Below are 13,053 nucleotides of genomic sequence, written 5' to 3'. Positions count from 1 at the left end.
GGGAGTTTTGGCCCTACCTGAATAGTTTTTTTTCTTTTCTTTTTGTCCTTACTGAACATACAACCAATTAAATAATTACTAACTTATATCGGTTGAAAAGGTGTATTCAATGTAGAAAATTTGAAAACACAGTAAGAACAAAACTAAAAATAGCCTCTAACATCTGATGCCACCCCCTCCCACCCACTAAAGAATAATCCTGGCAATACTTCTAATTTTAAGCAAGAAAGCAGTTGGAAGTGGTGAGACTTCACTTACCTAAAATTATTGCAGCTGAGAACCACTCCAACGATGTTCTTGCCTATGTCGTGCACGTCCCCCTTCACGGTGGCCAACACGATGGTGCCGTGGTAAGGGTCCTAGAGAGGGAGATAAGCCCCCGGACACTGCTGTGATCACTTCAGAGCAGATCACCTGGTTCTCTGCAGCCTGATTGGTGCTGGCCCAGGAAGCAATTTAATGCAACTAAGACAACCTCTGAGACAGACCCAGAACCCAAGCCGTGTGCTCTGCAGGCAGGAGGTTGGAAGCCTGAGCAGCTCAAAGGTGGCTTAGCTGTTTGGTTAGCCTAGGGAGCTTCAACCAAGATCATGGGTTCCACACCTTATAGAGCAGCTTAGGTTCAAATACGAAACAGCCCCATAGCTGAAGGCTATACCCTGAACCCCCAAAACTGTGTGACAATTTTCACAGTCGGCAGTGAGGGGAGAGGACACGCCAGTGAGCAGGACACGCCAGTGAGCACCACACGTCCCATCGGAGTCTGAACCCCCAGCAGGCCTGCGAAGGGGGGCATCTGATTATCTCCTTGCAGCTTCAACACTGTTGCTCTGTGCCCCCTCACCACCCCGCCCTCAAAAACAAAGGCATGCAAGGCAAGTAAGATTTTTATAAACACTACGTTTGTCTGGGCCATTCACAAACTCAGGTCACTTTAAGAGTTCAGCTCCGAGGGGCCAAAGTGGACTGAGCTTCCCCAGGAGCTAAGCTCAGTGTCTCCCGTGGTGGTGCAGCCACAGAACCAACTGAATCCACATGTCCCATGTGCTGGGACATGACCAGTATACGGGGGGGGGGGGGGGGGGGGACTCAGTTAACAGGTTTCCAAAACCAAATATCACTCAATAGCTCAAGGGTAGGGACCGATTACAGTGTCTACTGTATAGTACCCAGCACCTAGTCGGAGCTCTGTAAATAGTCAACAGATGAATGAATGAATGAATGAACTGATTCTGTCTTGAAATCATAGGCTTTGTTTGAAAAATCATGTTCTTATTAAAAGTTTCATACAGCCACACTCAGAGGCATATCCCAGAGTATTCTGATACTTGGTAAAAGAGATCATTGCTCTGTGTTACCTTCAGTGACAAACACAGCCGAGCCCCACAGTCCCTGACCCACTCCAGTAGGAGTCTCCAAGGCCAGTTCCTCACAGGGACCACAGGCCTGGACAAATGACTTGCCTCTTCTTCCACTGTGCCAGAGAGCACTCTAGCTTCTTCTCTTTCTTTTTCCATGAAGGGAATAAGGTGGCCCACAGCCTTCTTCATGACCCGAGCTGACTTTATAACCTGGGGAAAACACAGAGTCAGGCATCTTTGTCAAACCACCTGAACGGTTGCTGATGGACTGGCACCCACGTTCAACAGTGGGCAGGGAAAGGAACAAGTCCTGTGAGGAGAGCCCATGAATGACTACCTCAGGAGGAGAAGAGGGGAGAGACCCAACACAGCTGTCCCTGTCCTCTGAGCTTTGCACACTATCTTCTCTCACCTCCAAAGCCCCCCCATCATCTCCAAGCTTCTCCACCATGAGCTCCTTCTCAGCCTTCTCTCCGCGACCCCCAGCATTATAATTCACTTATAATTAAGGTTTATGCTAAGTGAGAACAGGGCCTTTAACAAAATCCATCGAGGTGTGATGAGATTCACGGGGGGAAGCATGATAAGAAATAGGATGTGTCTGCAGAGTGCCGGGGTTTCTCCCTACGAGGAAATTTCCAGTGAAGAAACTTCGCAGATGCCATTAACCAAATGATCCAAACTGACATCACCAGTAACGAGAGAGCAACTTCATGGGCCTCCTGACATGATCCCCAGAGAAGGGAACAACATCACTTTGTGTTATTCTTGCCAAAAGTGAGAAAACTTCAGACAAACTCACATTAAGGGACTGTCCATATAATAACTATACTGGATTCTTCAAAAGTCACGGTCATAAGAGGAACTGTCAGAGAAGGCAGGATAAAAGAAAAGCAGGATCATCCTAGAAAAGGAAACTCTAGTGGAAAAACTGGCGAAACCTCATCAGGGTCTTTGTTCATAGCACTACACCGATGCTAACTTCTTGGTTCGGATAACTGCACTACGGTCAAGTAAAAATGTTAACATTAGGGAAGAAGCTGGGTGAGGGACAGAGAGGCACGTTGTAAATTACATTTGCAGTTTGTCTGTAGGTCAGAAGTTCACACAGAAGTGAACAGTTGAAAATAAGTCAAGTCATGAAAAACCAAGGCTGAGGAACTTGCCCAGACTGGAGGAGACAGACAAGACGGAGGGCGGGACGACGGAAGGCCCGGCTCCTCGGTGAGTGCAGGAGTGTGAAACTGTGTCCTGTGCATGTGTGCAGGTCAGTGTGTCTTAATTATAAAACAATACACCTGTTAAAATGAGGATGAACGTTATGAAAGAAAATGGGCGATTAACAATAAGGAACAAGTGATTATAAAAAAAGAATGGTGTTTTAATTTTTTTAATTGATTCTGCTATTACAGTTGTTCTATTCCCCCCTTCATTCCCCTCCACCCTGCACACCCCCACCCCCACCATTCCCCCCCTTTAGTCTATGACCATGTGTCTCAAGTTCTTTGGATTCTATATTTCCCATACTATTCTTGCCCTCCCCCCATCTATTTTCCACCTACCATCTATGCTACTTATTTTCTGTACCTTCTCCCCCCTTCTCCTCCCACTCCCCTGTTGCTAACCCTCCATGAGATCTTCATTGCCATGGTTCTGCTCCTGGTCTAGCTGTCCTTTTAGCTCGTTTTTGTTTTAGATGTGGTTGTTAATAACTGTGAGTTTGCTGTCCTTTCACTGTTCATCTTTTTTATCTTCTTTTTCTTAGATAAGTCCCCTCAACATTTCATAGAATAAGGTCTTGGTGATGATGAACTCCTTGAATTTGATCTTATCTGAGAAGTACTTTATCTGTCCTTCCATTCTAAATGAAAGCTTTGCTGGATAGAGCAATCTTGGTTGTAGGTCTTTGGATTTCATGACTTGGAATACTTCTTTCCAGCCCCTTCTTGCCTGTAAGGTCTCTTTTGAGAAATCAGCTGACAGTCTGATGGGAACTCCTTTGTAGGTGACTGTCCCCTTAGCTCTTGCTGCTTCTAGGATTCTCTCCTGCATTTTAATCTTGGCTAATGTAATGATGATGTGCCTTGATGTGTTTCTTCTTGGATCCAACTTCTTTGGGACTCTCTGAGCTTCCTGGACTTCCTGGAAGTCTATTGCCTTTGCCAGATTGGGGAAGTTCTCCTTTATTATTTGTTCAAATAAGTTTTCCACTGGTGGCTGTTCCTTTCCCCCTTCTGGTACCCCTATAATTCGGATTTGGAACATTTAAAGATGTCCTGGAGGTTCCTAAGTATCTCCTCATTTTTTTGAATTTTTGTTTCTTCATTCTTTTCTGGTTGGTCATTTTTTTCCTCCTTCTGGTCCACTCCTTTGATTTGAGTCCCAGTTTCCTCTTCATCACTATTGGTTTCCTGTGCATTTCCCTTCATTTCAATTAGTTTAGCCTTCATATGTTCCTCTAATTTGTGACTAAAATCAACCAGTTCTGTGAGCATCCTGATCACCAGTGTTTTGAACTGTGCATCTGAAAGTTTTGCTATTTCTTTGTCACTTAGATTTATGGGATCTGGGGCTTTGAGATCTTCTTGAGCCATTTTTGGTCTGTTGGCACCCATTAAGTATGAGGAGCGGAGCCTTAGGGGCAGGGCAGGGCCTCCAGGGTGGGGGCAGGGCCTCCAGGGTGGGGTCGCTGGTTTGTGATGCTGTATGTGGGGGCGGGGTCAGAGCAGGGAAATGGCGGTCCTTTCTGCTGCCTCCCGTTGCTGGGACCCACTCGGTCCCGTCTCACTGCCCGGTCCCATCTCACTGCCCACTCCCTCACTGGTCTATTTGCGCAGGAATGCGCCAGCACAGTCAACCTGTCGCCCTTTACCCTCGCTGGATCCACAGGTTGCTCACTGGGTTGCTCAGTGGGTCGTGCTCACTAGGTTGCTTACTGGGTCCGCCCTTTGCAACCCCACGCCTGGGATCTGGGCGCCTGAGTCCGTCTGACTGAGTTTCCTGTGCAACCCCACTCCACCAGCTGGTTTCGCCCCTCTTACCGGTCAGGCTGAAGAATTCATTGTTATTGGACTTCCGAAAAGTTCACTTTTCTGTGTTCTGGCTATGTTTTCTGTTGTTAATATTTTGTTGTCTCTAAACTTGGTTGTGTGAGAAAGCAAGGCGTCTCCACCTATGCCTCCATCTTGGCGGAAGTCCTCTGGTGTTTTAATTTTTGTAGGCCCCTGCCCCGAACCCAGACGGCTCAGCAAGTACTTGTGGTTAGTAACCGCGATAAATCAAAATGCGAGTTCTGGTTTTACTAAAAACACGTTTAATGTATAGCACTATTTAAAATGATAATGACGTTTTCAAAATATGCACCCTAAAAGATGAATTCTGGTTGGTCAAATCCAATGTTACTAACATTAACTTTACATTAACCTTGGGTTTTATTTTACGTGGGGGCAGGTGGCTGTTGGGGAGAAGAGGTGGTACGCAAGGTCAGACATGGAGATCAGAGGTTAAGAATTTCCACATGACCTGTAACCTCCACACTTAGAGAAAAACTGAACAGATCTTATGAGCTCTTTCAAAAGTAAAACCTGAGAAATATATTCAAATGCTATTTATTAGAAGACGAAGTCTTTTTCTTTTAATTGTGAAAATACCGCGCCCCCGCCCCCATCTTTTGCCAACCTGAGGTAGAAACATTTTTCCAGCTCCAAAAAGATCACCGACAACTTTCATGCCATTCATCAGAGGTCCTTCGATTATATTCAGAGGGCGGGGATATTTTTCCTGGTTTAACCTGGCTTCCTCAGTATCCTCAATAATATGTTTTTCAATGCCCTACAAAAAAATAGGGGGAAAAATCACATAAAACTGTGGCTTAAGTCTATAAATAGCCAGCAAAGAATGAATCATGGAAATACTTAAGAGTAGAGGTTTTGGAATCAGACTGCATCGTTCAATCCTGGTTTCTACCACCAGTTCAGGGGATTCATTAAGCCTCAGTTTCCTCAACCACAGTATCAGGCAGTACCTGCCTCATGGTTACACTGAGGACTAAACTAGACACCTATAAGAAGTGCCTGGGGGCTCTATTGACACAAAGTAAGTACTCAGTAAAAGCAAGCTATGAGTGAGAGAAAGAGCCCTGATAAGTAAAGTTCAAATCAATACCTGCCTTATCCTAGTGGTTTAACAGATTTTACATTAATAAGTATCTCCCATGAAATCAGCATTTCTCACTGCAGTACTAGGGGCTGCAGAGGGAAGAGTGGGTGGGACGCGTGGGTGACATTCAAGCCCACAGAGCCTCCACAGCTAATCCAGCTTCAGTATGAAGCCCTGTCCTGCAGCCTCCCCTAGGTCAAGGATCCTTGGCTGTGGCCGACATGTTCCACAACCTTAAATGTGTGAATCTCAGGAAGTTGGAAGTTAAAATTCTACATCCAAAAAAAAATGAAAAGAACTCTGAAATTCTCCAGATTCGCAAATGAGGAAACTGAAGCCAAGAGATCATCCTGCCTGACATTGCAGTTATCAGCAGAAGAGCCAGGACTCGCTTTTCAACTGAATCAGGGAACATTTCCCACCCCGGTTGTGACAACCAAAAATGTCTCTGGACACTGCGAAATGTGCCCAAGGTGGGGGATGGGGTGAGGAGGGGGATCTGGGGAGTCTCCTTTGCTGTCAGCTCCTCCCCTGCAGCAACAACATCAGACAAGGATAAGCACCGAGCCCCACCCCCAGCTGGCGCAGGGCCCACGCTCACTTTCACAAGGGCATACTCCAGGCGCTCTTCCACGGGGCCATGCCTCCACTCGTCCGTCTGGATGACCTTCTTCCCGCCTGTGCCATGAGTCTTAAATGAAATTAGAACAGAGACACATACAATACAATAGGTCTTTACTGAACTATTTGGCACCAAAAACTAGGCCTTATCCTTTTATACTTCAGCCCCTAGTAGTGTATGCTGAATGAATTAGGATCTCCATAAATGTTTGAGGGAAGCAGAAATCTTTTAGGATTTGAACTTTTAGTAGGGGGACAGAGCAAGGTTCCATATTTTCTTTCTTTCTTTCCTAAAAGATAGCCTAGGACAAAAGATTTCCAGGTCAGTCCAAGAAGTTCTACCCCACACCTGACGAGCTTGCAGTGCTCTCAACAGGGAGCACCGCTACCCACAGGTACGTGCAGAGGGACTGTAAGGACGCTGAGTCGGACAGGTGCTGCCAGGGCATGGCCTTGTCGGGAGGGTGGTGGGAAGGCCAGCTACAAGAGAAAGGGCGTGCTATGGGCTGGAGGAGCAGACGATACACTGCACCGGGGACTCTGAGGAAGGAGTGACCATCACAGACTGGGTGGAGAGAGACTCTGAAGAAGCTGACAGCTTCGGCAAAGGGACAGATGTGCAATGATCAGGGCACACAGGCCAACAGCACGACTGCACCTGATCTGTTTTCTCCTCCTCAGTGGTGGCACCAGCTGCCCAAACCGTAAATCTAAGTATCTTTCTTGAACATCCATTCATTCCTCACATTTCATGGCGCACCCAGTCCTAATGATAATATTGAATACCTCCTCCATATTTCTCTCGACCTGCTTCCACTTTCATAGTCCAAGCAACCAACGGGTCCCTGTAGCCCAGACTCACCCTGGTTTCCATGCATCTGCACAGCAGCTGGAGGGACCTTCCAAAATGCAAACCAGGTCAAACACCCACTTATGAGGAAATTCACTGGATGACCCTTCTGACCTTCTCCAATAGCTTTACCAGCTGCCCTTCCCTGCAAGCTTAACTACCCTGAACATACCAGCTCTTTATACCATCCATCATCTCTTCACCTCCAGGCCTATGCATTCATTCATCTGACACCCATTATTCAGCACCTACCGCATTACCAGGTTCCAGTTAGATGCCAGCACGTGTGCCCTGGCAGAGGCCACCAGCACCACCCTCCAACACCAAACTCAGCCTGGCTAATTCCATGCAGCCTCGGGCCGCACCTGACCTCCTCCACCTTTGGGCTCAGTGTCCCTCCCAAGCATTCGCACACCACCCTGTCCGCCCCACCGGAGCACTTGTCGCGCTGCCCTGCGACTGCCTCTACCCATCTCTGCATGGCTCACGGAACTGGGCTCTGCAGGGGCAGACCCTCTGACTACTGCAATCCTCCACATTCAGCAAAGTGTGTAGCAAAAACGAAAGTTCAGTCAGTATTACCCGAATGATATAATGCTGAACATAAATGTATGCTTCTGGAGCGACATTTGTACGGGACAGTAGAAGCCAAGTCACATAGAGCCAGAAATCCAGGCTATTAAATTTGGATTTAACTTTCCAGGCAACTGTGGGGTCAGGGGTCAGAAGATAACACAATTCAAAGTTCCAAAGCTGCAGAATTACATTGCAAGTACTATTTTAAAGAGAACCCCAGAAGGAGGAGAGTGATTTCATAGTCCATGACGAAGGCCTGGACTACAGTGGCAGTAAGGGGAAGGGGAAAAAGGGACTGACGTAAAGGCCTTAAAGTAACAGACACAGTGTAAGAGAAGGAAGGAGTTGGGGGAAGGAACTCCAAGACCCAGCCTGGGGCAGTTAACTGGAAGAACGACAGCACAAGGGCTTTCTCACATACCAAAGACCGATGCCTCCCTTGAATAACACAAAATCTAAAGAAGATCATAATTTAAAAAAATTATTTGCAACATTATTCACAATAACCAAGACATGAAAGTGTCTATCAATAGACAAATAAATAAAGAAATATAATACATGGAGTATTACTCAGTACAAAGAAAGAACCCCTGCCATTTGTAACAACATGGATGGACTTTGAGGGCAGTAGCCTACGAGAAATGAGTCCAATAAGGACAGACAACACTGTAGGACCTCACTTACACAGGGAATCTAAAACACGAGTTCATAAATAGACTGCTGGTTGCCAGAGGTTGGGGGGGACGACTGAAGGGGTCAAAAGGCACAGTGCTGGGGATGCGATGCGCAGTACGGTGACCCATTAACACTACTGGACTGGATATTTGGAAGGTGTGAAGAGAGTAGATCTTAAGAGATCTCATCACAAGAAACACAAATTCGTAAATATGTGTGGTAAAAATTGTTAACTAGACTCATGGTAATCATTTTGCAATGCATACAAATATCAAGTCATATTATATACCTGAAGTTAATGTTATACATTAAATATAGTTCAATTTTAAAAAACTAAAAATAGCAAAAAAATTGCAAAATTCATAGGCTATATACTATGACCTTTATTGAAGGGGAAAACTCACAAAGCCAGAGCTAAGTGGCATGGAAGAAAGAAAGAAAAAGAAAAAAGGAAGACCTGAAGTTCGCACCCACATCACCCGTTACACGTGAGCACCATGTGTTCTGCCAACCACAAAGCAGTCGGCTCTGCCCGTGGGATGAGTCTGATCGGTAAAAACAGGGCAGGCTGCTCCAAATCCTCTCGGAAAAAGGACCTGGTGTGTTTGTTCACAGAAAAATTCACAGTGTGTAGCACATGTGGGGCGCGAGGGGTCAAAACACATGCGACCATTAACGGGGGCAAATGAGGACATAGTGAAGGCTTCACCCAAGTGCTGGCGCCGCAGAGAATAAGAAAGACCCCAGTTGATGCACATGCTTCAGGAAGTCAACACTTATGGGGAAACAGCACCATTTTAAAGCAGCTATGTCAGAGCACGACGTGGCTTTCAAATAGTCCTTCAAAAGGACATTTTCCAGGACCTGAATACAAGCTGCCGCACAGTTTCACACACGGAGTTAGACCAGACAGCAGATACACTGGAAGCTCACCACATGGAAAGTTACCAAGAAAACCACCAACCAGTTCCCATGGCCACCTGGCTACTCCTTGTATCTGCAGCTACTGCTCTTGAGTACCTTCTGCTTCTCGGAGTCCCTAGGACGACCTGTGCCTTGTTTCTGGTATCAGACTGGACCAGTATCCGGGCGAGCGAATTGCCCAAGAGGAAGGCGGAGAAGAACGAGAGCTCCAGAGGCAATGGGCAGGATCAGAGCCAGATCAAAGAACAGAAAATCTTTTTTCCAGAAAAGTATCAAGAATATTCTTGCAATCCAAGGTCATTTAAGAACCATCCCATTCAGAGCAAAAATGTTTCTAGTCTTTGCCCAAAGGTGTCATGACCTCTATTGGGTACCGCTTAATAAAGAAATGCCATGCAAGTGATATATTACCATGACCCCTTAGATACCAAAAACACTTACTTGTCATGGGTCAGTCAGCACCAAGTTAGGCAACTATTTCTCAACACACTCACTCATTCCCCAAAGTGGGATTAGAGGTTAGGACTCTTTCATCCTTTTCAATATGTATCAGACAGGTACATTAATGGGTGCAGACTTCTTCATTTAATCTTCACATATTATTCCTGCTTTTCATGCTCCATTAGGGCTCAGTGTATCCTGGGGATTATTAAAGTATATCTGTTTTGTTATTAACAGACACACTTACGGAAACAGAGGTCACCCTGATTGGAGATAGCCGACCTGACAATGCCTTGTAGTAAGTCCTTGTGGTTACATTAAGAGGGAGGCGATTTCTTATATGACGACTGTTAAGCTCTTGAAGCTGCTATTAGGATTTCTCTCAATTATGCTGTGCCCCAGAGGCAAAAACCTCTCGGCAGCTCAGCGCCACGTACATAAACAAAAACTTGTGAACAAATGCTAAACGTGAGCACAGACCAAAAAGAATGACCGACATAGAATACAAAGCCAAGGAAACCCTAAATGAGAACGGTCTTATAAATGAGAGGCCCGGTTTTCCTAAGTGGGAGCGCTGTCTCATCTGAGCAGCAGAGAGAAAGGAAACGGAATATCGTTTCATGGGTTTTAGAAATGTTCTAGCACACTGTCATGATGGAGAGGCCCTGATGACCTTTAGGCCTTCAACAGAGAGCCCTTAGCCAGTGATTGATTAAAGGAGGGCGGCCTGCCAGGTGGAAGACAGACTAAGACAAAAACTGAATAGTGTTTCACACCCATGTCTTGATGTTCAAAGAATAGTAAAGGATTAAACACTGTCTACATGAGCAAAAGCAGCCAAGAAAATGAAAAGAGAAATGGAGCAACTGTTTCTTATGGAATAAGCTGAAGCAGAACTTGGTTATATTTGCAGTGATCTGAGACCAGAGACATTCCGTCTCGGGTCCACATGAAAAATGGTTTAAGAAGCCGAGCAGAGGGTCATGTATTCACGCAGTCTGAACTGCAGTCTGATGCATGCACTGACCAGCAGTGCCCGCGGCGTCATGGATGAGACATGAGACAAATTCACACAGACTACTGAGTCCTGTGGAGGAAAAGGGCCGGCACGGCTGCACCCTCGAGGAGGGAGAGCCTCCGAATGGCCTGGCCACCCTCTCAAGGGGACAGTGGCTTGGAGCAGCCTGGCAACTCTCTCTCAAGGAGAAAGAGAGTGCTGACCCTTGCCTAGACAGCCTTTTATTGGGATTTTTGCACAGGAGTTCAGGTACAACTTATTAATCATTGTCATGCAGTAAACAGGAGGTAGTAGAGAGTATACAAAGAACCATTAGGGCTTCTCCTAAGTCAGGGTCTGTCAGCTAAAAGGCTACAGAACTTTGGGAACATAAACTCTTATTCTGCTCAGGCCTTTATCATTTAACTAAAAGCATTCTCGGCAAAACAGGTCTCACAGGATTGTTAAGAATTCTTTATCTTGCCAGATTACCAGGGCACTGCCCTAGCTGGTGAAAGGTTGCACCATCTTCCCTGTCACACTTCTTCAGGCTTAAATGGATTAGAGCCAGGAAGCGCTTCTCCCAGAGGACATGAGGACTTGGGATTTGTCAAAGCCGGGGGGCAAGAGTCCATCACTCCCTCTTTGTCGCAGCCCCCCGAGTCCTTCCATGAGGGCCTCCTAAGCGATCGTGTCTGGCCTAGGTTGTCCCTCCTCTGAGGGGCCTCACCTGTCTCAGACCATCCGACCATACTTTGGGGGCAGGGAGATGAAGCAGAAGCAGCATTTGCTACCAGAGACAAGCTTTGTCTCTTCAGTGGCCCACATTCCAGAGGTCGCTCGCAGCCTTAGACATGGGAGACGGTTTACAATTCCTGAAACCAGGCAGAGCGGTCCTCAACAGCAGTCAGCTTTGCTGCTGTGCAGAAGGCTCACAATCACAAGCAGTCTTGGAAATCTGCAGCATGCCACCATTAGGCTGGCGAATCGGCAGTACGGTTCACCCCAAATCGTCCTACCCTTCTTACAGAACAAATGAATGCTCTTTGATGGAGGAGGAAAGAATTGATTTTAACCTGGAAAACATTAACAAAGGCGGCAATATACATAAAAGCATTCTACCACTCTCCCAGCCTGTAGGAGAAAAATGTCTTCCTTTGTATCATTTTCTGAAGTAAATGTAAAACTAAGGTTTTTTATGAGGTAAAGATCTCATCTTTCCGTAAACTTGATTCTAAGAAGCAGCATCCATGATCGACATTTAATGTACCTAGGCCTGCCCAACGCAGAATAAGTGGGAAACAAAGAACTAATTTTTAGATTAACTATTGTTCTCACATCTATTTTGAATAAATGTGTACATACCTCAAGCCCTGAACTACAGAACCCTGATACAGAGGGACAGGACCCTAACATAAACAGGTGTACAAATGCAAACATGTGGGAACCAGGTAATTCCAGCCATGTAAGAAAATCCAAAAGAGCCGATTTATATTGTGAGGTAGAAAAATATCTAGAATGGAAAGATGTTCCCAGCATACCACATAATAGGTTACCAAACAAGCATCTAGGGTATAGTTCTATTTCTGTAAAAATAAGTATGTATGTGTATAGACATACCTATGAGTACACATTTTGGAAAAAATTTTTAAAAAACAAAGAACTAGGACAATAAAATTATAACAAACTCTCAATAGTATCTGACTTCAGGTAGTAGGATTCTGAGTAATTCTTATTTCCTTCTTTTGTTTAACTGTATTTTGTAAGTTTTCTAGAATTGTGTGACTTTGATACGAGAAAAATCAATTTTATATTTTAAAATAGATTGAAACATAAATTCGGAACACCTACACGCGGCCCGTCCGTCCGTCCCCGCCCTTGCTAGAGCACCTCCCCTGGAGCTCTCTAAAAATCTTTAATGATCCTAAGAGTGATTAGATCCTTGCTTCTAGTCTACAACGAAGGTCTACTACCCAGCAATAAATTCAAAGACCGGAAAGCCACCCATCAGAACAACTTCGCTCTACCTGGGCGTAATGTAACAGCTTCTCGGTGGCCTCAGGGTCTTTATTCCAGATGAGATCTTCACAGAGCTGGAGAAGTTCCTTGTCGATATCGTCATACACAGGGAGGTTTCCAGCATTCACTATGCCCATGTCCATGCCAACCTAAGGGCAAGACAAAGCAAAGTGAGAATTCCCAGTGACACTCCCAGTCAGGAGTCGGCAAACTTGATCTGTTGGGGCCGGGTGGAAAACACTTTAGGCCATGGTCACTGTCAGCAGGACTCAGCCCTGCTGCTGTCGAGTAGACACACCACAGACAATACACGAGTGGCTGTGGCTTTGCTCCAGTAAGTTTTACACTCAGAAACCGGCAGCAGGCCAGAGCTGGTCTGCAGGCTTACAAACCCCTGCCCTAGGCAAAGGCTGGTTTCCAGGGAAACAGGT

The 13,053-nt window shown here is 45.8% G+C and overlaps 1 protein-coding gene across 3 annotated transcripts in view; it reads right to left on the bottom strand.

The window, feature by feature from the left end:
• Nucleotides 1-13,053, bottom strand: part of MTR (5-methyltetrahydrofolate-homocysteine methyltransferase) — a 97,799-nt gene that overhangs the window by 30,902 nt on the left and 53,844 nt on the right. For all 3 annotated transcript variants that reach the window (XM_053667883.1, XM_053667884.1, XM_053667885.1), the window contains exons 18-22: nucleotides 12,631-12,771; nucleotides 6,121-6,210; nucleotides 5,040-5,192; nucleotides 1,464-1,571; nucleotides 259-359 (exon numbers count right to left, since the gene is read on the bottom strand). In XM_053667883.1, the coding sequence (XP_053523858.1) occupies nucleotides 259-359; nucleotides 1,464-1,571; nucleotides 5,040-5,192; nucleotides 6,121-6,210; nucleotides 12,631-12,771 (593 nt within the window). The remainder of the gene's footprint in view (nucleotides 1-258; nucleotides 360-1,463; nucleotides 1,572-5,039; nucleotides 5,193-6,120; nucleotides 6,211-12,630; nucleotides 12,772-13,053) is intronic.

Source organism: Artibeus jamaicensis, unplaced genomic scaffold, assembly GCF_021234435.1.
Source record: "Artibeus jamaicensis isolate MK-2021 breed Jamaican fruit bat unplaced genomic scaffold, CSHL_Jam_final contig_473, whole genome shotgun sequence".
In the NCBI taxonomy this organism is placed as follows: domain Eukaryota; kingdom Metazoa; phylum Chordata; class Mammalia; order Chiroptera; family Phyllostomidae; genus Artibeus; species Artibeus jamaicensis.
Note: the sequence above shows the minus strand (reverse complement) of the source record. Positions and strands in the feature narration are given on the sequence as shown.